Here is a 26,468-nt window from a genome sequence, read left to right as displayed (position 1 = left end):
AAATGAGCCTGGACAGGAGATTAGAATATCAATGAGGGAGCATTTTGTGAAGAGTGATCTTAATTTTGCAGGTTTCAAGAAGGGTCAGAGTGAAAGTGCTGAATTGTGAGAAGGCTAATTACAGCAGAGTCAGGCAAAAACTGGAGAAAGTGGATCAGGAGTGGCAATTTGGGGGAAACATCTGATAAACAGGAATCATTAAAAAGCCTGTTGGTTAGAGTTCAGGACCAACGTGTTCCTGTGAGAATGAAGGGCAGTGTCCTCATGAAGGGTTGTGGTCTGAAATGTAAACTGTCTTTTCCCTCTCCATAGATGCTGCCTGACCTCCTGAGCTTTTCCAGCGTTTTGTATGTGTTGCAGGGTTTGGGCATCTTGGATGAAGAGTTATTATTTTTAGTCAGATAGACAAAGGAAGCATGTGTAAGGTTTAGGAATCTGAAATCTGACAAAGTCCTTGATGAATATAAAGGAAGAAGGATTCTGCAGATGCTGTAAATCCAGAGAAACACATACACAATGCTGGAGGAACTCAGCCAGCAGGCAGCATCTATGGAGGGGATTACTCAGTCGATGTTTTGGGCCCAGACACCTCATCAGGACTGAATAGGAATGGGTCAGAAGCCAAAATCAGCAGGTGGGGGAGGGGAGGAATACAAGCTGGCTGGTGATGGTGAGAAGGGGAAGGTGGGTGTGTGGGGGAGGGGTGAAGTGAGAAGCTGGAAGGTGATAGGTGAAAAGGTAAAGGGCTGAAGAAGGAGGAGCCTGATAGGAGAGGACAGGAGAAACGGAAGGAGGAGGGGAGCCAAAGGGAGGTGATGGACAGGTGAGAAGAAGAGAAGGGGTAAGAGGAGATCCAGAATAGGGAATGGAAAAAGAGAGAAGGGGGAGGAGGGAGAAATTATCAGAAGTTAGAGAAATCGATGTACATGCCATCAGACTGATGGTTACCCAGACTGACTCCAAAATGAGTGTGGCCTGATTGTGTCCATAGACTGACATGTCAGAATGGGAATGGGAGATAGATTTTAAAAAGGTGGCTACCAAGAAATCCTGCCTATTTTGGCAGGTGGAATGAGGGAACTCAATGAAGCATTCCCCCCATATGCATTGGTTCTCACCTATGTAGAGGGACCATACCATGAGCACCAGGTCAGTTAATTACCCCAACAGATTTGCAGGTGAAGTGCTGCTTCACAGGGAACAGCTGTTTGGGTCTTGAATGCTGCTCAGCAAGTAGGTACAGGGGCAGGGGTAGCACTTGTCCCACTTGCAGGGATAGGTGACAGGAAGGATGAATGGAGAGGGTGGTAAAGATGCATTTAGTGCAGGATTTTGCAGATGGCAGAAGTTATGGTGGTTAATGCGCTGGCTCTTGGGTAAGGACGAGGACAAGTGCAGGCAGAGTTGGTTTGACATCTACCAGCGGGGCACCGCCTGGTGATTCTGGTCTGGAGGGTCAGTGGGCTCGGACCACTGGTGGGTCCATCAGCACCATATGCAGGGTGGAAAGTGTTCCTTTCCAAGCTCCTTGGGATAATGGAGTTGAAGAAGTCCACGGTAGCCTGCTGTTGCTAGGAGCGAGCCGCAACCTCATCCCCTGTGCTGATGATGGGTGTCTCACTGGAATACAGCCACTGAGCCAATGATACAGGTAAATCCTGTTTGCTTGCAGGCTGCCACATGCCTGCCTCCTTCCTTCCTTCCTCGAGTGAACAATGTAAAGGAAACTCCGCTCCCTGCTCATTCCCACCCCCACCTCCATTAACTCTCTCCTTCCTTTGTCAAGGGGCTGGACTTTTGATGTGTGGGCGCGGCACCACTTTTGTGGCAGGGAGGATGCCAGCTGTGTTAGTCACTGCGTTTTAAGGTGGAGTCAGTTGCTCTGGGTCAAATTCACCTGCAGAGAGACAGGACTTCTGGCTCGCCCTGTCCCTGCCAGCCATCAAGCAACATAGAATCAGAATCAGGTATATAATCACTGACTAATACGACATGGAACTTGTTGTTCGCAGCAGCAGCTGGCCAGTGCAAAGACAGGCGCTTACTATAAATCACTAAGTCAATAAATAGTGCAGAAACAGAAGGGAATAGTGAAGGACTGTTCATGGACCATTCAGAAATCTGACACGGAGGGGAAGAACCTGTTTCTAAAATGTTGAGTGTGTATCTTCAGGTTCCTGTACTTCCACCCTGAAGGAAGTAAAGCGAGGAGCACTTGTCCTGGATGGTGAGGGTCTTTTGTGATGGATGCCGCCTTCTTGAGGCTCTCGAAGATGTCTTCGATGGTGGGGAGGGGGAGGGTTTGCCTGTGACGGAACTGGCTGTCTGCTGCCTGGAGCAATCCTGTGCATTGGGGCCTCTGCATCTGTGCATTAAACTCCCATTTACCAGCAGTCAGGGTGGGGACATGTACATTAAATGGGAGGATAGATCAGTAAACTGGTTTATTACTGCCACATGTACCGAGGTACAATTAAAACTTTATTTTACATGCCATTCTTATAGATAATTATACAACACTGAGGTTATACAAGGGAAAATAATAACGGACAGCAGAAAAAAGCGATAGTTACAGAAAAAGTTCAGCACAGGTTGACAATAAGGTGCAAGGCCATAATGAGATAGATTGTGTGGTCAAGAGTCCATTTTATTGTAATAGGGACTGTTCAATAATCTTATAACAGCAGGGTAGAAGCTGTCCTTGACCTTGATAGTTCATGTTTTTGTGTATTCTGCCTGATGGCAGAGGGTGGAAGAGAGAGAAGAGCAGGGTCTTCCTGTTTCTTGTTTGGATGGAAAGAGAGACCCCTGTTTCCATCCAAAGGGTCAGTGAGGACATGGTGGAGGATTACAAGTACCTGGGGATACGAATTGACAATAAACTGGACTGGTCAAAGAACACTGAGGCTGTCTACAAGAAGGGTCAGAGCCGTCTCTATTTCCTGAGGAGACTGAGGTCCTTTAACATCTGCCGGATGATGCTGAGGATGTTCTACGAGTCTGTGGTGGCCAGTGCTATCATGTTTGCTGTTGTGTGCTGGGGCAGCAGGCTGAGGGTAGCAGACACCAGCAGAATCAACAAACTCATTTGCAAGGCCAGTGATGTTGTGGGGGTGGAACTGGACTCTCTGACGGTGGTGTCTGAAAAGAGGATGCTGTCCAAGTTGCATGCCATCTTGGACAATGTCTCCCATCCACTCCATAATGTACTGGTTAGGCACAGGAGTACATTCAGCCAGAGACTTATTCCACCGAGATGTATCACTGAGCGTCATAGGAAGTCATTCCTGCCTGTGGCCATCAAACTTTACAACTCCTTCCTCGGAGTGTCAGACACCCTGAGCCAATAGGCTGGTCCTGGACTTATTTCCGCTTGGCATAATTTACTTATTATCAGTTAATTATTTCTGGTTTTATTTTGCTATATTTCTACTCTGTTATTGGTTGGTGCAACTGTAACAAAACCCTATTTCCCTCGGGATCAATAAAGTATGTCTGTCTGTCTTTGATTATGTTGGCTGTCTTACCAAGGAAGTGAGAAATGGAGACAGTGCCCATGAGGGGTGGCTGGTTTCTGTGACGTGCAGCTCTGGGCAGTTTCTTATGGTCACAAGCAGAGCAGTGGCCGTACCAAGCTGCAATGCATCTGGATAAGATGCTTTTCATGGTGCATCAGTAAAAATTGGTGAAGATTGATAGGGACATGCTGAATTTCCTTAGCTTCCTGAGGAAGCAGATGGGCTGGGGAGCTTCCTTGGCCATGGCATCTATATGTCGGAGCAGGACAGTCTGTTGGTGATGTTTACTCCTAGGAACTTAGAGCCCTCAATCTCTTCGTTGCTGATGTAGACAGGAGCATGTGCACCCCCCCCCCCCCCCCCACCACCACTTTGACGTTGAAGTCAAAGGCCAGCTCTTTTTGCTTGGCTGGTTGTTCTCAGGAGTGGAAAATTGATGTTGTGAGGAACGATTGTGGTTGTTTTCTTCAAAACAGAGGATGCAAAGGACAGGCTTAATTTAGGTGTAGAAGATTACCAAGGATAAAGTAATTTAGAAAGAGCCATTTTGCTTAGCTGAGGGGGAAAATGCCAAGATTTAAACTAATCAATAGGAGGGTTGAAGGAGGAAACACATGTTTGGGGGGGGGGGGGGTCCTCAAACCTACTGCTGCGCAGAGGGTGGAAGAGACCCTCTTCATATTTAAACTGTACAGTGAGCAAAGAAAGGGGGCAGAAGCCAGAATAAGGTGGAGGGGGTGGAAGGCTTCTGCCCCTTTCCAGTCCTGGGCGGGTTGGGACTATTTTCCTGGAGCGCAGGAAGCTGAGGGGTGACCATACCGAGGTTTATAAAAATCATGAGGGGTGCAGATAGGGTGAGTGATCACAGTCTTCCTGAGTCTAAAACCAGAGGGTGTAGGTTTAACACGAGAGGGGAAAGATTTAAAAGGGACAAAGCTGGTGATTATATGGAACGAGCTGCCAGCGGAGAGCGGGTACAGTAACAACATTTAAAAGACATTTGGTCAGGTACCTGGATAGAAAGAGTTAGAGGGATATTGGCAGAACAGAAAACAACTAGGACTAGTTCAGTTAGACATGGATGAGTTGGGCCAAAGGGCCGGTTTCTGTGTTATATCAGACCAGGAACTATAGCAGCAGAATTAGACCATTCAATTGTCACTGATTTTTACCAACCCTATTGTCTCGCCTTTTCCTTGTAATCCTTAACCCCCTTACTAATTAAGAACCTATTATTCTCTGCCTTAAATATACCCTATTAACTGAGACTGTATGATGGTACAATTTTACCCCCCACCCAACACTTCAGAGCAAGGTGAGCCAGTGCTGGGGTTCAGCTTGGGCTGGAAAACCCTTCCAGGTACAGGGCAGGGGGCTAGGGGACTGAACTGTATGGGTGGGATTTCCCCTAATGTGGACAGCGGGGAGAGATGAGGGCTGGCGGACTCGTGGTGACTGTGAGATCAATCGGCTGTTAACAGTGTTGTCTTTGTGCTCTGACCTAGTTCTCCGAGCCTGTCCTTGTCCTGTTGATGATTACAGTAAGGGACTGGACGAATGGACAACAGATAATTAATCTGTCAAGACACTGCCCCCACTCTGCATGTCCTGGGAACACAGGGGCCCCAGGGGTGTGGAGCTGAGAACGGGAGAGGTGACAGGGGGGGTTCCTGTCAGAATCAAAATCAGGCTTATTATCATTGACATATGTAGTGAAACTTGTTGTATTTACGGCAGCAGAAGAGCAGCAACTGTGCAATTATAAGTTACAAATAAAAGTACAAAGGACGAAGAATGAGGTACTGTTCATGAGTTCATGGGCCAATCAGAAATCTGATGACAGAGGGGAAGAGGCTGTTCCTAAATTTCTGAGTGTGGGTCTCCATGCTCCTGTACCTCTCCCTGATGGTAGTAGTGAAAAGAGGGCACGTTGTGGATGGATACCGCCTTCTTGAGGCACTGCCTCTGGAAGATGTCCGCACCGGTGGGGAAGCTGTGCCCATGATGGAGCAGACTGAACCAATGACCCTCCCCAGCCTGCTTTGATCCTGCGATTTGGAGCCTCCATACCAGGCGGTGATACAACCAATCAAAATGCTCACCACCCTACATCTGTAAAAAAAAAAATTTGTAAGTCTTTTGTGACACACCAAATCTCCTCAAACTCCTAACGAGGTATTAATAACACAACCACTGTACCCTCACCTCTCCACCTCATCAGACCCTCTGCGGGGGACAGCAGGAATGCAGACTGTCAGAACCTCCTGTCAGCTCGTTCCAGGTCCCATATACCCTTTACATGGAAATTCACCCCTCAGGTCCTCTCTTCAAACCTCTTTCTCCATAAAGCTAAGCTCTTTAGTTTTAGATACCCAATCATGGGAAACAGACTCTAGACTTGTTCTCTAGTCTGAGAAATAAGATTGGAGAATAAGAATTTAAAACAAAGGCAAAGCTCTCACTCTAAGAAAGAACTGGAAAAAGATTTTAAACAAGGTGGGGCAGCAGAAACCTGATTGGTTGAGGACTAACCAATCAGGAAGGGCGGATGATGGAAGTTGAGTACATATACCACCAGACTAGCCATGCCTAGGATTCATCCCTGGTGAAGATGGCAGAGTTTGTCATCGAAACGTCATTTAAAATCAATACCTGGACCCGGCTGGAAGCCTGAGAAAAGTTTATGAGACTCCAGCTATTTACCCTATCCCTGCCTATCACAATTTTGTAAATGTGCATCACATGATCCCTCAGACTCTGTTGCTCCATGGGAAAACAGACCCAGCTGTCAGTCACTCTCCATAACTCAAATCCTCTGGTCCTTGTAAATCTGGTGATATGTCCTCTCAGGCTTATGTACCTTCTGCCATATGGGAGAGAAGAGAGAATGTCTGAGGTGGGTTAGGTCTTTGATTCTGCTGGCTGCTTTCCCGAGGCTGTGAGGAATGTAGCTAGAGTCCATGGAGGGGAGGCTGGTTTCCGTGATGTGCTGAGCTCCATCCACAACTCTCTGCAGTTTCTGGCAATCACATGCAGAGCTGTTGCTATATCAATCTGTTATCCATCTGAATTGGATGCTGTCTGTGGGGCATTGATAGAAATTGGTGAGGGCCAAAGGGAGACGAGCTGAATTTCTTTAGTCTCCTGAGGAAGTAGAGATACTGATGAGTTTTGGTGGCTGTGGGGTCTACATTGTCAGGCACCCCCAGAGCTATGAATACTTAGTGTTTCATAACCGAGGTGTTCAAGATGCTAAGAGGCAGAGATTGAGTGGACAGCCAGACACTTTTTCCCCGTGGCGGAAATGGTTAATACAAGGGGGCATAATTTTATGGTGATTGGATGAAAGTATGGGGGGGGGGGGGATGTCTGAAGTAGTTTTTTTACACACAGTGGTGGGCACATGGAACATCCTGCCAGGGGTGCTGTTAGAGGCAGATGCATTAACAACATTTTAAGAAACTCTTAGATAGGCACATGGATGAAACTAAAATGGTGGGCTATGTGGGAGGGAAGGGTTAGCCATTTCCACACTGGGAAAACACCTCTGACTGTCCACTCAATCTATGCCTCTTATCATCTTGTGTAGCTCTATCAAGTCACCTCTTATTCTTCTTCAGTCCAAAGAGAAAGCCCTATCATCATATATCATGCTCTCTAATAGTCATAGACTACCACGGCACAGAAACAGGCCATTTGGCCCATCTAGTCCATGCCAAATATTAGTCTGCCTAGTTCCATTGATCTTTACCCAAACTGTAGTTCTCCATACCCCTCCCATCCATGTACCTACTAAAATTTCTCTTAAATATTAAAATAGAACCCACATCTTTACTAGGATTCTGTTCCCTGGAATGAGGGGAGACTTGCTGGAGATATACAAAATTAGGGATACAGATAGGGTGAACACAAATGGGCTTTGTCCCATCAGGTTCGGTAAGGCTAGAACTAGAGGTCATAGGTTAAGAGAGAGGTAAAATATTTAAAGGGAACATGAGGAAAATATTTTCACTGAGATGAGAGCATGAAATGAGCTGCCAGCAGTATAGATTGCAACATTTAGGAGAATTTTGGGTAAGTCCATTGATGGGCTATGGGTATGGAGAGCTATGGTCCAGGAGTGTGTCGATGGGACTATGCTCAATAATAGTCTGGCATGGACTAAATGGGACAAAAGGCGTGTTTTGGTGCTGCTGTCCTCCTTGACTTCTCTGGGTTAATTTTGACAGATTAGAGGTTAAACTTAATGTCACATGTACCTCAAAACATACAGGAAAATGTGTCGTTTGCGTCAACAACCAACACAGTCTGCGGATGTGCTGGGGGCAGCCTGCAAGAGTCACCATGCTTCCAGTGGCAACATAGCAATGCCTACAACTCACTAACCCTAACCCAGATGTCCATGGAATATGGAAGCACCCGGGGGAAACCCACGTGGTCACGGGGAGAACATACAAGCTCCTTACGGACAGTGGGGGGAATCAGACACCAATTGTTGGCACAGTGAAGCTTTACCCTACACACTATCTTGTACTCTAGTTTTTTTCCTGTCAGTCTCGTGTTTGCTGGTTAAGATGGCTGGGATGGCTTGAACCTTGAGTGTGAGGAGAGTGTGAGTGTATGTAATCCGAGATAGTTGGAACGTGCGGCTTTGGATCCAGATGCTGTTTGGTTAGAAGCGGAAAGAACTGATATTGTTCACTGTAGGAGTGTCTGTGTCTCTGGCTCCACATCAATCCCAATGGCTTTGGCAGAAAAAGGGAAGAGATCATAAGAGATCATGCTGAAAGAATTTAGGGAGCTAGGGAAGAGGATTTCTAAGTCAGTGACCTCAGGATTGGAAGTTACAACACTGGAACAGGCCCTTCAGCTCACCAGGTTGTGCAGAGCTAATTATACAAATGACTCTTAATTAAACAAATCCCTTCTGTCAGCACAATGTCCGTAACCCTCGTTCTCTGCACATCCATGGGCCTGTCTCTTAAAAGCCTCTTTTGTATCCGCCTCTACCACTGTGGTGAACTACATATACCTGTCTGGACTGCTCCTGTGGCTCCTCCCACAGACCCCTGTATAAAGGCAATTGAGGCCTGATGCCCGGCCTCATTCTCCAGGATGTAGTGTTGTTCATTCTTCCAGTCAATAAAAGCCGATATCTCGTTTCTTACGTCTCAGAGTGAGTTATTGATGGTGCATCAACCACCACTCCTGGCAGCGCTTTCTAGGCACTTATTATTCTGGGTGAAAAAAACTTGCCCCCACATCTCCTTTAAACATTCCCCCCTCACCTTAAATGCATGACCACTAGTATTTGAGATTTCCACCCTGAGGAAAAGCTACTGTCTACTCTGTGCCTCTCAAACCTCTGCCAGGTCTCCCCTGGGCCTCTGCAGCTCCAACCCACGTTAGCCCAACCACTCCTTATAGGTCACATGCACTAATCCAGGCAGCACTCCGGCCAATCTTTTCTGTGCCCTCCCCAAGGTTGTTGCGTCCTGTTACGAACCCCGTAACTGGGTCACTTACCAGCAAAGATAGAGAGGTCCATTGAAGTCTGATGGTACTATTTTTAAAAGTTTTTATTTATAAAGGGGCACAAAAATAAGGTTAATACAAACATTCAGATAATATATGTCGTCAATATTCAATCTAAAGCGCGGGTATAGTAATAATCATCAATAAGAAGTAGCTCTATCGTTTGTCTAGGGGTAATATTATTGTCCTTTGGAAATATGAAAGTTACTCAGTTCCTGCAAGCTTCTGGGTTTTGGGGACTGCTGGGTTTTCACTTGTTGGAGAGAGAGAGAGATTTGTGAGAAAATAAACTTGCCCGGGTCTTTTGGTGAGGTCGATCTGTTGAGTCAGGGGAGTTGGTTCCCCGTTGTTAGTTACAGAATCTCGTCTCTGTGGTATCAGCCACCGGCTCCCAGGCACGGGAACCGAACACACGTGGCTTCCTTCAAATGGCTGCCCGCTATACGGGATCGCCAGCGTCTCTTCTGGTGTGTCTGAGGGGCCGTCTCTACAACCCCTCTTTTATCTGGACTCACGGGGTCTCAGATGTCAATCAGGTTGGGATGATGCAATCTCTCCCCGTAGCCCAGCCCACGTTGCCCTGAGGGCTTGCACGTAGCCCCGTCCCCAATCCACAAAGGTGTCTCCAAGAGACAATGGCCGTTATCCGTGGCTTTGTCTTGCTGAGGGGCCAGGACACATTTCAAAACCTTGAGGATTCTCTCTCATTTCCTGGGTCCAAGACCCGAATTAATAGCGATCTTGCGATTCTCAAGAAGGAGGGGGCTGCGATCATAACAGTCCTTTCTATAATGGAACAACCAGGTCTGAAAGCAAAGGAGCATGAACAGTTCTTCAGAGCTAACTCACAGTGGGGGAGCTGGACAGTGCACGGTCAGAGGGAGGGCTTTCATTTATTTACATGCAACCGAGTAACTAGCCCTTTCAGCCCGATGACATCATGTGATCAACTAACCTACTAATCTGTAGCTGCTTTGGGACGTGGGAGAAAACGCAGGCATCCAGAGGAAACCCACTCTGTCACAGGGAGTACATTCAGACTCCTTACAGACTGTGACAGGAATTGAACCCGGATCGCTGGTGCTGTAACTGTGTTATGTTAGCTGCTACGCTAACTACCGTGCCTCTCTACAACAAAATGGATCTGCTTCTGGGGTAGGTGGGACCTGTACAGCTGGGGCCAATATTCCCACGGGAGGGGCAGGGGTTGCTGGTGCTATTAGAAAGGGTTAAAACATCTTGGGGGGGTGGAAACTCAAGAAGTTTGGTAGGTCAAATATGATGGCAGAATATAGCATTAATGGAAAGACTCTTGGCAGTGTGGAGGATCAGAGGGATCTTGGGGTCCGAGTCTATAGGACACTCAAAGCTGCTGCGCAGGTTGACTCTGTGGTTAAGAAGGCATACGGTACATTGGCCTTCATTAACCATGGGATTGATTTTAAGAGCCGGCAGGTAATGTTGCAGCTGAATAGGACCCTGGTCAGACCTCACTTGGAGTACTTTGCTCAGTTCTGGTCCCCTCACTACAGGAAAGATGTTGAAATCATAGAAAAGGTGCAGAGGAGATTTACAAGGATGTTGCCTGGATTGGGGAGCATGCCTTATGAGGATAAGTTGAGTGAACTTGGCCTTTTCTCCTTGGAGTGACAAAGGATGAGAGGTGACCTGATGGAGGTGTACGAGATAATGAGAGGCATTGATTGTGTGGATAGTTAGAGGCTTTTTCCCAGGGCTGAAATGGCTAGCACGAGAGGGCATAGTTTTAAGTTGCTCGGAAGTAGATACAGAGGAGATGTCGGGTAATTTTTTTTGATGCAGAGAGTGGTGAGTTTCCTGGAATGGGCTGCCGGCGACGGTGGTGGAGGCGGAATCGATAGGGTCTTTTAAGAGACTCCTGGATAGGTACATGGAATTTAGAAAAATAGAGGGCTATGGGTAACCCTAGGTAGTTCTAAGGCAAGGACATGTTTGGCACAGCTTTGTGGGCTGAAGGGCCTGTATTGTGCTGTAGGTTTTCTATGGTTCTGTGAAGTCAAGAAGGAGAGAGGCAAAAGAGGAGAAGGAATTTAGAAAAGAGGTTTTAGATGAACAGTGTCGGGCTCTAAAGAGGGCCAAAGTCCTAGAAAATGTCAAAGTCGCAGAATTGAAGGTTCCCCTCCCTGTGCTACACCACCCTGACCTGGAAATATCACGCTGATCCTTCTCCGTCACTGGGTCTAAACCCTGGAATGTCAGCGCCGTGGGAAGGAATGCGGCAGTTCAAGAACTTTATAACACCTGTAGTACAGCACCACAGGCATTTCGGCCCAGCGTCTCCGTGCTGACCATCCAAATCAATCCAGTCTGGCTCCATTCCCTGCCTGAATCAGAATCAGAGTTTTTTAAAATCTCTGACATACTGGATGTTGAGAAATTTCAACAGCAGCAGCAGTTTTGCAGCAGCAGCAGAGTGCTATACACAAATGGAATTCTTGTGTGTTTTGGTAGTATAGCAGTTAGCTCAATGTTTTACAATGCCAGTGACTGGGGTTCAGTTCTCATCGTTGTCTGGAAGGAGTTGGCACGTTCTCCCAGCGACTGCGTGGGTTTCCTCCCGGTGCTCCAGTTTCCTCCCACATTCCAAAGACGTACAGGTTAATAGGTTAACTGGTCACATGGGTGAGGCTGGGTGGTGGGGGCTCATTGGGCTGGAAGGGCCTGTTACTGTACTGTATCTCAAAATAAAACGAGCTATAATAGGAAATAAATAAGAAAATAAATAAGTAGTGTAAAACGAGAGCATAATAGTAAGGTAGTGTTTATGGACCATTCATTAATTGGATGGCGGAGGGGAAGAAGCTGTTCCTGAGTTGTTGAGTGTGTGCCTTCGGGCTCCTGTACTTCCTTCCTGGTGGTAGAAGTGAGAAGAGATCATGACCTGGATGGTGAGCATCCTTACTGATGGATGCTGCCTTCCTGAGGCACTGCCTGTTGAAGATGTCTTTGTCGGCAAGGAGGCTAGTGCCCATGACCAAGCTGTCTGAGTTTACAAAACTCTGCAGCTTTTTTTCCAGTCCTGTGCATTAGAGCCTCCCTCCCAGATGGCGATGTAACCAGTCAGAATACTCTCCACAGTACATCTGAAGAAATGTGCTAGAGTCTTTGGTGACTTCTTCACAATTGCATCAATGTGTTGGGCCCAGGACAGATCTTGAGAGATGTTGACACCCAGGAACTTGAAGCTGCTCACCCTTTCCACTGCTGACCCCTCAATGAGGATGGGTGGGTGTTTCCCCGACTTCACCTTCCTGTTAACGCCTAAATGCCTCTTAAACTTTGCTGTAGTATCTAGCTCCAGCACCTCCATAGTCCTCCATTTTTCTATCATCCTTGTGCCTATCTAAATGGCCCTAATGTACATGACTCTACCACCACCCCTGGCAGGGCATTCCACACAATCAGCACTCTCCTGAGACTTTCTTCCAATCTTCTTAAAATTATGCCCCCTCATGTTAGTCATTTCCACCTGGGAGAAAGAATCTGGCTTTCCACTCAATCTATGTCTCCTATCATCTTGTACACCTTGATCAGGTGACTTCTCACCCCTCTTCACTCCAAGGAGAAAAACCCCAGCTCGTAAGACTTGCCCTCCAATCCAGGCAGCATCCTGATAAATCTCCTCAGCACCCTCTCCAAAGCTTCCACATCCCTCCTATAATGAGGTAATCAGAACTTAACATGATACTCCAAGAATGGTCTAACCAGGGTTTTCTAGTCTCTAATCCAGGCAGCATCATGGTAAATCTTCTCTGCTATCGTATCTGCCTCCACTGTCAGTGCGTACCAGGCACCCATCTCACTTGGTAAAGACTTTACCCTGCACATCTCGCCTTTTCTCTGGTGGATGGTGGCGTGGTTATGTTTGTGTGACACCTTCCAGTGCAGTGTGCATTCTCACACTGTGATCACACTTCAGCTTCTATTTCTGATCTGTCCAGACACCCCAGAGACCAGTTCTGACAAGTCACAGGAGAGCAGAAAGCTTCATTTCCTCTCCTTCTGCAGTGAAGCACTTCCAGAGACGACGCCAAGTGAATAAGAGTCCTGATGTCGCAGTCCCTAGCGAGGCGCTGACCTGAGATGTTGAGAGTTTCTCCCTAGCCTACAGTCGCTGCCCAACCGGAGTTTCTTTGGCAGCTTTTGTGCTGTTACAGGTTCCATTATCTTGAGTCTCATGTGTCCTAACAGACTCACTTTGGCAGAAGAGTTCTTTAAGTGGAGTGTTTTGTAGGAGGGACAGGTGGAGATCAGTCTGCAGATACCATGTATGTCAATCGAGCCATCAGCTCCCTCCGGCATCACCAGGGTAAGTCAGATTCATTTATTCATCACATCTGCATTGAAACATACAGTGAAATACATCATTTGCATCAACAACCAACACACCTAGGGATGTGCTGGGGCATAGCACACTTTCCAGTGCCAACACAGCATGCCCATAATGCTTGGCTGAACAGCGCAGAACACAAGCAACAAAAGCAAAACAAGTCCTTTTCCCTCCCACACACACACACACACACACACACACACACACACACACACACACTCACACTCACACAGACACACACAGACTCACACACACACACACTCACACACACTCACTCACTCACTCACTCACTCACTCACTCACTCACTCACTCACACACTCACACACTCACTCACACACTCACTCACACACTCACTCACTCTTCCATCATCGACTTCCCTATCTTCAGTATCAACTCATGGACTAGCTGACGAATTGCACTCCAGGCATGCCCCCTGACTGGCCCTCGTGCCTCCTCATGCCTCCCACTCGCACGGATATCCACAGCACACCTCACCCTTTACTGTACATAGGAATTTACAGATTTCCACTCCATGCCCCACAGCTGTTTCAAATATCAGCTGGGCTGCACTTGGAGTACTGTCTTCATTTCTGGCATTGTGTGCAGGAAAGGTGAGGAGGCTTTGCAGAAGGCGCACACCAGATTTACCAGGATGCTGTCTGGATTCGAAGGGCAGCACGATCGTGTAGTGGTTGGCATAACGCCCTTACAGTTCCCGCTGTAAGGTCGGTGTTTAATTCCTGCCACTGTCTGTAAGGACTTGTACATTCTCCCCATGACCACATGGGTTTCCCCCGGGTGCTCTAATTTCCTCCCACACTTCAAAGATGTACAGAATAGGTTCGGGTTAGTAAGTTGGAGGCATGTTATGTTGGAGGCTGAGGGGAGATCTGATAGAGGATCATAACGTTATGAGGGGCATCAATAGGGTAGGCAGCTCTTTTTTACCCTCGGGGTGGAGATGTTTAATATTAGAGAGTAGAGGTTTAAGGTGAGAGGGGTAAAAGTTAAAGAGATGTGTGGGAGAAGTTTTTTTTTACGTAGACGGTGGTGGGTTCCAGGGTATAAGCATGGCCTTTAACATCAGGGCTGTACACTGTGGACTGAATCTGAGATTGATCCCTGTCACACACCCAGCAGGGACACGTGTGTGTGTGTGTGTGTGTGTGTGTGTGTGTGTGTGTGTGTGTGTGTGTGTGTGTGTGTGTGTGTGTGTGTGTGTGTGTGTGTGTGTGTGTGTGTGTGTGTGTGTGTGTGTGTGTGTGTGTGTGTGTGTGTGTGTGTGTGTGTGTACGTACTTCTGTGGGCATAGAAGTCTGTGTCTGTAAACGTGCAGTCTGTGGTGTAGATGCATACTTTAAGTGTGCAAATGTGTACAGTTTAAGTGTGTGTAATGTGTGGGTGCAGGTGTATGTGGGCGTAGGTGTACTGTGTGTGTGTGTGTGAGCGGGGGGTGGAGAGGAGGAGGGGGCACTGTGGGGTGTGGTAAGTTGCTGTAACCATAGTTCCCCGACACTGTGCTTCTCCTGTGTTGCAGCTGGACAGAATGAGGTGCAGAAGCGGACGTTCACAAACTGGGTGAATGCCCAGCTGGCCAAGGTGAGTACAGGGTCTGGGGGGATGGGGGCTGCTCACTGACAGAGCCATGGAAACTCTGCAGCTCGCATGACCAGCGATCTCTGTGACCCGATAACCTGGTGACGTATTGTCTGGGACATCACAGCGAATTCACGGGCCCATGCTGGGATTAGTGCCACAGGATCTGGTGTGTCTTGAGAGAAACAGGTCCTCTGGCCCAACTTATCTTTGTCTGCCTACCTGAGCTTTGTGCTTAGCCCAGATCTTTCCTATCCTTGTACCTGTTCAAATACCCTTTATAACTGCAACTATCCTCCTCATTCCATATACACACTATCCCCAGGTGGAAAAGCTGCCCCTTAGGTCTCTTGAACCTGCCTGCAGCTGCTACACTTTATTCTGCATTCTGTTATTGTACCTCATTCCAGCTCGGCGCACTGGGTCACGACTTCACCTGTTTGAACAGTATAAAAGACAAGCCTTTCACTGTAAATGTGACAACAAGAACCAATTCCAAGTTCTCTCTTACCAGAGGTTTAACACCTCGCCTGAAACCTAGCACTCTTGATCACATTGAACCCCATCAGCAAGCCATTGCTCAGGCTTGCTTCCACAGTTCTAGATCTCACAGCTTTCACATCTTGGACATGACATGGGAGAAGGCTGGGGAGTGGGAGAAAAAGGATCAGCCATGATTCGATGGGCCAAATGGCCTAATTCTACTCCTATGTCGTATGGTCTTATTGATTTGTCTTCTCTCTGTAACTCTCCTCACTCAGCCATCTACCAGTGGCTTTACCAATGCTTTAACCGCACACCAACCCCAGCCTCACCATTAACAGAATCCCTTTGTCCTGCCCTTCCTCTCTGTAACTTAACACCAGCTTTTATTTCTCTTTTCTCTTCTGACAACAGGTCAGAAACATTAAATGTTTTTTCTCTCTACAAAGTCGCTGCCTGACCTGTTGGCTATTTCCAGCATCTTATGTTTTTGTCTCAGAGTTCCGGCACCTGCTGTGTTTAAGTTTACTTCACGTGTCCAGAGCTGATGATTCAGTGTCCGTGGGTTTCCCTGATCCTGGTAGGATTCCACGATCCCGGCAGATCTCCATATCACTGGAAGTTTCCCCAATTGCTGTGGTGGAATAGCAGCGTGCGAACCCAGTAACGTGTTGACTTTGTCCCCTGACAGCACAAGTCGCCATCGGTGGTCCAGGACCTGTACCGTGACCTTCGGGATGGACAGCAGCTCCTGGACCTGCTGGAGGTCCTCTCTGGGCAGCAGCTGGTGAGTGGGGCAACCGACTCGGGTGAATCAGGGAATCTGGCTGAGGGAAACTTACCATTCCATCATGGACAACCAATCCGCCCAATCACGCTGGGAGGCTTGATCACATGACTGAAGCCAATGCTGATTGGTTGAATTCAGGGATACTTGGTCACATGACAGACAGAATTCCGATTCTGTCATTGATCACATGTACATTGAAACATACAGTGAAATGCATTGTTTGTGTTAACAACCTAAACGGCCTCGGGATGCACTGGGGGCAGCTCACAAGAGTTGCCGCGCATTCTGGTGCCAACGTAGCATGCCCTCAGCATTCAGCAGAACAACACAAGCAACAGCAGGAGAGAAAGCTGTTTTCCTCCCTCCTGCTCAACATGCAGACCTCCAACTCCAGGACAGGCCGTGTCAGGACCTCCAGTCTCCAGTGGACATCTAGTTACATTGGGAACATAGATCATCACAGCATAGGAGAGGTCCTTCAGCCCACGATGTTGTGCCAACCTTTTAACCTGTATCAAGCCCAACCTAACTCTTTCCTTCCACATAGCCCTCATTTTTCCTATCACCCATCTCTGCCCCAAACACCTTCCCCAGTTGGTCAGTGCAGGGAGATGAAGGAGGAAGCCATGCTTCTTACACTGAGACTTGGAGCACTGTTCCAGTCACTCCGTTATAGTTAAACTGGAAAGAGTGCAGAAAAGATTTAAAGTTCAAAGTAAATTTATTATCAAAGTACATATGTGTCACCATATATAACCCTGAGATTCATTTTCTTGCGGGCATACTCAATAAATCCAACGACCGTCATAGGATCAATGAAAGACCGCACCAACACAGCAGACAAACTGTTCAAAAGACAACAAACTGAGCAAATGCAACAGGAAGTCAAAAAAGGGACATTAAAAATAAACAAACAATAAATATCAAGAGCATGAGATGAAGAGTCTTTGAAAGTGAGTCCATAGGTTGTGGGAACATTTCAATGATGGGACAGGTGAAGTTGAGTGAAGTTATCCCCTCTGGTTCAGGAGCCTGATAGTTGAGGGGTAATAACTGTTCCAGGACCCAGTGGTGAGTCCTGAGGCTCCTGTACCACCTTCCTGATGGCAGCAACAAGAAGAGAGCATGCCCTGGGTGGTGGGGCTCCCTGATAATGGATACTGTCTTTGTGCACCAGTGCTCCATGTAGGTGTGGTCAGTGGTGGGGAAGGCTTTACCCATGATGGACTGGGCTGTATCCACCAATTCTGTTCAAGGGCACTGGTGTTTCCATACCAGGCTGTGGTGCAGCTGGAGTGTATACTCTCCGCCACACATCTATCGAAGTTTGTCAAAGTTGTAGATGCCATGCTGGATCTTTGCAAACTCTAAGGAAGTAGAGGCGTTGCCGTGCTTTCTTTTGTAATATCACTTACGGTCTGGACCCAGGACAGATCTTCTGAAATGATAACACTGAGGAGTTTAAAATTGCTGACCCTCTCCACCTCTGATCCCCAGTGAGGACTGGCTCATGGGCATGCATGCGTGTTGCCAGGATTGGAGGGACAGGTTGGTTAGACTAGATCTTCTTTTCCTTGGAATATAGAAGAATGAGGGGTGACCTTGCAGAAATTCTAAAATTATGAGGAACACAGATAATGTGACCTGTACCAGTCTTTTCCCTGGGGTAGGAGTGTCCAAACCTAGGAGCTTAGGTTTAGGGTGAGAGGGAAGGGACGTAATAGGAACCCGAAGGGAAACCTTTTCAGCCAGAGGGTGGTGAATATATGGAACAAGCTGCCAAGCGGGAGCAGTTCAGACAGGTGCATTAAAAATAAAGAGATTATCCTATAAAGATTAGCTTTATTTGTCACATGTGAATTGAGACATACAGCGAAATGTGTTGTTTGCTTCCACAACCAACACAGTCCGAGGATGTGCTGGGGGCAGCCCGCAAGAGTCACCGTGCTTCCAGCACCAACATAGTAGTCCCACTGCTGACGGACCCTAACCTGTATGCCTTTGGAATGGGAGAGGAAATGGGAGCATCCACACAGTCATGGTGAGATTGTACAGACTCCTGACAGTGGTGGGAAACGAACCCTGACCACTGGCGCCGTAAAGCACTGCGTTAGCTGCTACACTACCGTCACCCCACCATTTAGAAGACACATAGACATTTGGATAAGGCATGCATGAGACGGGTTTAGGAGGATGCAAGTCAAATGTGGGTAAATGGGTCTAGCTTGGTCGGCACAGATTTGGGCTGACAGGCCTATTTCTGTGCCGTCTGACTAAATGACAGTAGAACCCTGTCCACCAACATGAAGCAATAAAAAAAATCTGTTTGGAAATTGTGGAGGAGCTCTTTCCCTGGAGAGTGTGGAGAATATGAGTGTCCTGCATTGAGCAGTGTATGGGACACAAGGGAGAGGGGATGCATGATTGGTGCAGGGGGTAGGTGGAGAAGTGAGGGCCAAATGGCCTGCCTCGTGCTGCGCACGTTCCTTGTGTGCGGCGTCCTCGCAGAGTGTGTCCAGGCTGTGGTGAACACACGGTGACCTCTGGGTGTTGTATTCTCTTGCAGGAACGCGAAAAAAGAACCACACATCTTATCCACTGGAGGGCGAACGTGCAATCTGCCCTGAAGTTCTTGACGGCAAATTCGGTCAGTTCCACAGTCCACTGTCCTCTCTGCCTCCTTCAGCCCTTTGCCTCATCCACCTATCCCCTCCCAACTTCTCATACCATCAGCTGTTTATTTCTCCTTCCATGGATGCTGCCTGACCTGCTGAGTTCCTCCAGCGTTTTCTGTGTGTTGCTCCAGACTCTCAGCTTCTGCAGAATCTCTTGTGTTTTGGTCAGTTGTTTGGCTTGCTCAGGCTGCACTGTGTGGCTCTCTGACCCACGAGGATTGGTCAGTAACACTTGTTGCTTCCTACTTCAGATCAAGCTGGTGAACATCAATGTTCCAGACATCGTACAGGGAAAGTCCAACATCATCCTGGGCCTCGTGTGGAGCATCATTTCACATTTCCAGGTAGCCACCTCACCCTTTGCCTGGTCTCCTGAGTTATAGTGAAATATTGAATAAGTTAGGACTTTATTTCCTGAAGTCTTAGTCATAGAATGATGGAGCACTACAGACGGAACCAGGTTGTTTGGTCTATCTGATCTATGCTGAATTATTATTCCACTTGTCCCACTGACTTCCACCTGGACCGTAGCCCTCCAGACCCAGACTTTCTTAAACGTTGCAGTCGAACCCACATTCAAGTCCTCCGCTGACAGCTTGCACCACATACTCACCAGCCCGAGTGAAAATGTTCTCCTCTCATGTTCCCTTTCACATTTCACCTTTCACCCTTAACCCACGGCCTCTAGTTCTCGTCTCACCCAACCTCAGTGGGATAAGCCTACTTGCGTTTACCCTTTGTAAACCTCTCTCAAATCTCCCTCATTTTCCTATGCTCCGGGAATAAAGTCCTAACCTATTCAGCCTTTCCCTTTAACTCTGAATTCTCAAGTCCCAGCAACATCCTTGTAAACGTGGGGAGAATGAAAATGGGATGAGTGGTTGCGTGTTGGGCCAGAGCTTTAAGGATGGTGCTGGGGCACACTGCTGTGTTGTGTGCTACTGGGGTAGTGTTCAAATGCCAGAGGAGCTGCGTTTAAAATGTTTGTGGCAGGTTCTTTTTCCATGCGGGGTGGTGGGTGCTGAGATGTGCTGCTGGGGGTGGTGGTGGTGTTGGCAGATACAATAGGATGTGACAGACACACGAAGATACAGGGCACGGAGGGCAATGGATCATGTACTGTGTGCAGTTCTGGTCGGTTTATTATAGGAAGGATGTAGAGGCTTTGGCGAGAGTGCGGAAGAGGTCCACCACGATTAGAGGGTATGAGCTGTAAGGAGAGACTGGACAACTTACCCTACCTTCTCCAGAATGGCGAGACTGAAGGGAGTTCCGATAGTTCATAAAGTTAAAGATTAGCTTTATTTTTCAGGTGTACGTGATGAGAGGTATAGACAGACAGTCAGGATCTTTTACCCAGGATGGGAATTTCAAATACCAGAGGACACAGGTGTAAGATGAGAGGGGAAGTTCATGAATATAGAACAGTGCAGGCCCTTCGTCCCCTGATGCTGTGCAAACCTTTTAGCTGAGTCTAGATCAATCTAATGCTTCCTTCCAGCATAGCCTCCATTTCTCTTTCATTCATGTGCCAATAAAGGAGATGTGCTGGGTAGGGTTTCTTTTTCTTCACAGAGAGTGGTGGGTGCCCTGAACTGGCTGCTGGGGGGTATGGTGGAGTCTTTTAGCCATATGAATAAGCAGGGGATGGAGGGATATGGACATTGTGCAGGCAGGAGGGGTTAGTTTAATTGAGCATCACGGCCAGCACAGACACTGTGGGCCCAGGGGCCTGTTTTGTGTTGTATGTTGTGGTACTGTGCTGTTGGGGTTGTCTTTACCTGCACATTACGTCTGATGTGACTGGAGCTGACTTCCCTGTGACAGGTGGAGAAGCTGGCGATGGGGTTAGAGCTGGACTCTGCGGAAGGGGTCCCGTCAGCTCTAGTGACCGCCTCACCCACAGGAACCCCCCCCGTGAAGAGAGGACGGTTCCATTCAAAGTGGAAGTGGTCGGCAAAGGAAGCCCTACTGCAGTGGGTCCAGGAAAAGACCAGGTACGCGGAGTGGGTGGGGCGCGGAGGGTCAGCTCGAGTGGCAACTGGTTCATCGTGTACCGAGATACAGTGGAAAAACTCCCATTTCATGAGAGAAACAGAATACCTGGAGCAACACACACAAAACGCTGGAAGAACTCAGCTGATCGGACAGCATCTATGAAGGGGAATTGACAGTCAATGGTTTGGGCCTAGACCCTTCATCAGAACTTCGGTTCCCACTGCTGTCTCATGGAGTTAGTACGTTCTCCCCGTGACCATGTGGGTTTCCTCCAGGTGCCCGGGTTTCCTCCCACGTTCCCCAGATGTACGGGTTAGGGTCAGTGAGTTGTGGGTATGCTGTGTTGGTGCTGGAAGTGTGGCGACACTCGTAGGCTGCCCCCAGCACATCCTCAGAAAATGGCAGATTTCACTGTATGTTTTAATGTACGCGTGAAAAATAAAGCTGACCTTTATGTTTAAAGAAAGAATAGAAGCCAGAATAAAATGGTGGGGGAAGGGAGGAGCGCGAGCTGGCAGGGATAGTGGATCCAGCTGAGAGGTAGTTAGGCAGGGTGGGGAAGTACCAGGTGATTCAATACCCAGGTATGTTGACAAACAGAATGCAGAGTAAAGTGTTACAGTTTCAGAGGAAGTGCAGTGCAGTCAGACAAATTGCAAAGGCCACAATGAGGAAGTGCGAGATCAAGAGATTCATTCAGCAGTGGGATAGAGGCTCTCGGGTTTTTGCATCTCCTGGCCGGTGGGAGAGGGGAGAAGAGAGAATGTCCGGGGTGGCTGGGGTCTTTGCTTACGCCGGTTGCTTTACTGAGGCAGCGAGAAGTGTAGACAGAGTCCACAGAGGAGAGTCTGGTTTCTGTGACGTGCTGAGCTCTGTCCACAACCCTTTACAGTTTCTTGTGGTCTTGGCATGGCAAAGCCACAACGCATCTACAAAGAGCAAACACGAGGAAATCTGCAGATGCTGGAAATTCAAGCAACACACACAAAATGCTAGACCTGACGAAGGGTCTCGGCCCGAAACGTCGACAGTGCTTCTCCTTATAGATGCTGCCTGGCCTGCTGTGTTCCACCAGCATTTTGTGTGTGTTGTTATGCATCTCCAAAGGATGCTTTCTTTGGTTATCAAGGCTCTTAAACATCTCCACCTCTACAACGCTGATATATAAAGGGGCGTGTGCCCTGCTCCTCATCCTGAAGTTAATGACCGGCTCTTTTGTGTAGTCCCCTGGGAACCCTTTGGTGGTAGGAATGTCTCAGCACTGGAGGCCATTCTGACTCATCTGTCTGTGTCAGCACATTGAAGAAGCAATCAGTTATTGCCCCGTGCCCAGAATCAGCATCAGGTTTATAATCACTGACATACGTATATGTCATGAAATCTGTTGTTTTGCAGCAGCAGGGCAGTGCCAAGTCATGAAATACCATAAATTACAAAGTAAATATATACTGAAAAAATTTGTGAAGTAGTGTTCATGGACTGGTCAGAAATCTGATGGTGGGGGGAAAGAAGCAGTTCCTAAAATGTTGAGTGTGGGTCTTCAGGCCCCTGTACCTCCTCTCCGATGGTAGTAATGAGAAGAGGGCATGTTCTGGATAGTGAGGGCCCTTCATACTATTTGCTGCCGCCTTGAGGCATCACCTTTTGGATATGTCCTTGATGGTGGACAGGCTAGTGCGTATGACGGAGCAGGTTGAGTATACAACTGTCCACAGCTTTTTCCGATCCTGCTAAAGCCTTTGGGAACATCTCCTCAGAGCGCCACTTCTTTGTGATGTACCAAGACTGGTTGCCCTGCCTCCCCCTCCCTCGCTGGGCAGTGGGGGTGACGTGTGTTCTGTGTGTTACAGGGACCAGCCCGTTACCATCCAGGACCTCAGCGGCAGCTGGAGAGACGGCCTGGCCTTCGCTGCAGTCATCAACGCCCTGCGTCCCGGCCTGCTTAGCATAGCCAAGCTCCAGCACCAGTCCAACACGGAGAAGCTGGAGACGGTCTTCCGCACTGCGGAAAACCAGCTGGGGATTCCCAGACTGCTGGATGCCCAGGGTGAGTGGGGTGGAAAGTGGAGATGAGGGAAAGGGGGTGAATGGGGCAGAAGGTGTGGATGAGGAGGGTGAGGGGGAGAGCAAGGGAAAGCAAGACCGGTTATTAGGAGTGATCTAACACCTTGGTGTGGGCAACAGGTGAAGTCTAATCCAGGGGGTCAGGAGATTTATAGGGAAGAAATTTGATATGTGTGACTTTGACCATGGAATGATTGTTGGTGCCAGATGGGGTGGTTTGAGTATCTCAGAAACTGCTGATCTCCTGGGATTTTCATGCACAGCGGTCTCTAGAGTTTACAAGAAACAGAGTGAAAAACAAAAAGAAAAAACATTCAGTGAGTGGCAGTTCTGTGGGCAAAAATGCCTTGTTAATCAGAGAGGTCAGAGGTGAATGGCCAGAAAGGTTCAAGCTGACAGGCGGGAAACAAGAACTCAAATAACAACTGTGGTGTGCAGAACAGCATCTCTGAACACACATGTCAAACTTTGAAATTACTGGGCTTTGGCAGAGCAGCATGAACATACATTCAGTGGTCACCTTATTAGGTACCTAATAAAGTAGCTAGAATGTATACAGAATAACAGACACCCGGGAGTGGGTTACTACTGGGATCTAATCCAGGGGTTCAGAGCGTTTGTATATAGAATAACAGACACCCAGGAGTGGGTTACTACTGGGATCTAATCTAGGGGTTCAGAGTGTTTGTATATAGAATAACAGACACCCAGGAGTGTGTTACTACTGGGATCTAATCCAGGGGTTCAGAGCATTTGTATATAGAATAACAGACACCCAGGAGTGTGTTACTACTGGGATCTAATCTAGGGGTTCAGAGTGTTTGTATATAGAATAACAGACACCCAGGAGTGTGTTACTACTGGGATCTAATCCAGGGGTTCAGAGCATTTGTATATAGAATAACAGACACCCAGGAGTGTGTTACTACTGGGATCTAATCTAGGGGTTCAGAGTGTTTGTATATAGAATAACAGACACCCAGGAGTGTGTTACTACTGGGATCTAATCTTGGGGTTTAGAGTGTTTGTATATAGAATAACAGATACCCGGGAGTGGGTTACTACTGGGATCTAATCTAGGGGTTCAGAGCGTTTGTATACAGAATAACAGACACCCGGGAGTGTGTTACTACTGGGATCTAATCCGGGGGTTCAGAGCGTTTGTATATAGAATAACAGATACCCGGGAGTGTGTTACTACTGGGGTCTAATCCAGGGGTTCAGAGCGTTTGTATATAGAATAACAGATACCCGGGAGTGTGTTACTACTGGGATCTAATCCAGGGGTTCAGAGCGTTTGTATATAGAATAACAGACACCCGGGAGTGTGTTACTACTGGGATCTAATCCAGGGGTTCAGAGCGTTTGTATATAGAATAACAGATACCCGGGAGTGGGTTACTACTGGGATCTAATCCAGGGGTTCAGAGCGTTTGTATACAGAATAACAGACACCCGGGAGTGTGTTACTACTGGGATCTAATCCGGGGGTTCAGAGCGTTTGTATATAGAATAACAGATACCCGGGAGTGTGTTACTACTGGGATCTAATCCAGGGGTTCAGAGCGTTTGTATATAGAATAACAGACACCCAGGAGTGTGTTACTACTGGGATCTAATCTTGGGGTTTAGAGTGTTTGTATATAGAATAACAGATACCCGGGAGTGGGTTACTACTGGGATCTAATCTAGGGGTTCAGAGCGTTTGTATATAGAATAACAGATACCCGGGAGTGGGTTACTACTGGGATCTAATCCAGGGGTTCAGAGCGTTTGTATACAGAATAACAGATACCCGGGAGTGTGTTACTACTGGGATCTAATCCGGGGGTTCAGAGCGTTTGTATACAGAATAACAGATACCCGGGAGTGTGTTACTACTGGGATCTAATCCGGGGGTTCAGAGCGTTTGTATATAGAATAACAGATACCCGGGAGTGTGTTACTACTGGGATCTAATCCAGGGGTTCAGAGCGTTTGTATATAGAATAACAGACACCCGGGAGTGTGTTACTACTGGGATCTAATCCAGGGGTTCAGAGCGTTTGTATATAGAATAACAGATACCCGGGAGTGTGTTACTACTGGGATCTAATCCAGGGGTTCAGAGCGTTTGTATATAGAATAACAGATACCCGGGAGTGGGTTACTACTGGGATCTAATCCAGGGGTTCAGAGCGTTTGTATACAGAATAACAGACACCCGGGAGTGTGTTACTACTGGGATCTAATCCAGGGGTTCAGAGCGTTTGTATATAGAATAACAGATACCCGGGAGTGGGTTACTACTGGGATCTAATCCAGGGGTTCAGAGTGTTTGTATACAGAATAACAGACACCCGGGAGTGTGTTACTACTGGGATCTAATCCGGGGGTTCAGAGCGTTTGTATATAGAATAACAGATACCCGGGAGTGTGTTACTACTGGGATCTAATCCAGGGGTTCAGAGCGTTTGTATATAGAATAACAGATACCCGGGAGTGTGTTACTACTGGGATCTAATCCAGGGGTTCAGAGCGTTTGTATACAGAATAACAGACACCCGGGAGTGTGTTACTACTGGGATCTAATCCGGGGGTTCAGAGCGTTTGTATATAGAATAACAGATACCCGGGAGTGTGTTACTACTGGGATCTAATCCAGGGGTTCAGAGCGTTTGTATATAGAATAACAGATACCCGGGAGTGTGTTACTACTGGGATCTAATCCAGGGGTTCAGAGCGTTTGTATATAGAATAACAGACACCCGGGAGTGTGTTACTACTGGGATCTAATCCAGGGGTTCAGAATGTTTGTATATAGAATAACAAATCCCTGGAAGTGGGTTACTGGCTGGGATCTGATGGTGGATTTTGGAGGGGTTATATATAGTATAACAGATTCCTGAAAGTGGGCTACAGACTGGGATCTGATTCTGGGGTTTGGGGTGACATTTAGAATGATAGGAAAAGGGGACAAATGAAATGTTGGGGAGGTTGTAATCATCTGATTTATCACTCTGAACTGTCTCCCTTCCTTCTCAGATTTTGGTCTTCAGAAACCTGATGAGAAATCGATCATAACATACCTGTCACAGTTTCTGGAATATTCTAAGGCACTCCCTGTAGATGAGCTGGACACGAAGGTAGGGGGGGGGTCACCTCTTTTCCCGATAGTTGACGAATCAGGCCTCTGCTTACTAATTCTGAGGTTGACGCTCCATCTGCACGTAGCCGTAATGCTTCTGTATCACAGTGACTACCCTTCCATCAGAGAAGGTGGCTAAGCAATGGCTCAAGTTCCTGGGGCCGCCCGACATGGTCTGGTTTGGAATGATCTGGGTCAGAATCGCTGTGAAAGATCTGTGACGTGGTGTTGTTTTGACCTGTGGACCAAAGTTGTGATCACCAGGATGCACTGGGGTGACTATACGTCCACTCTTTTGTGGACTCTGTCTAC

General features: G+C 47.7%; 1 protein-coding gene across 4 annotated transcripts in view; it reads left to right on the top strand.

Annotated features, from left to right (window-relative positions):
• LOC140724815 (nesprin-2-like) overlaps positions 1-26,468 on the top strand; it is a 288,546-nt gene that overhangs the window by 4,802 nt on the left and 257,276 nt on the right. For all 4 annotated transcript variants that reach the window (XM_073039455.1, XM_073039456.1, XM_073039454.1 and 1 more), the window contains exons 2-8: positions 14,961-15,022; positions 16,194-16,289; positions 18,859-18,939; positions 19,219-19,311; positions 20,795-20,964; positions 22,816-23,012; positions 26,054-26,154. In XM_073039455.1, coding sequence (XP_072895556.1) covers positions 14,961-15,022; positions 16,194-16,289; positions 18,859-18,939; positions 19,219-19,311; positions 20,795-20,964; positions 22,816-23,012; positions 26,054-26,154 — 800 coding nt within the window. The remainder of the gene's footprint in view (positions 1-14,960; positions 15,023-16,193; positions 16,290-18,858; positions 18,940-19,218; positions 19,312-20,794; positions 20,965-22,815; positions 23,013-26,053; positions 26,155-26,468) is intronic.

The sequence above is a fragment of the Hemitrygon akajei genome, chromosome 3 (genome assembly GCF_048418815.1).
Source record: "Hemitrygon akajei chromosome 3, sHemAka1.3, whole genome shotgun sequence".
Lineage (NCBI taxonomy): Eukaryota > Metazoa > Chordata > Chondrichthyes > Myliobatiformes > Dasyatidae > Hemitrygon > Hemitrygon akajei.
This window is presented reverse-complemented; position numbering and strand designations above follow the sequence as displayed.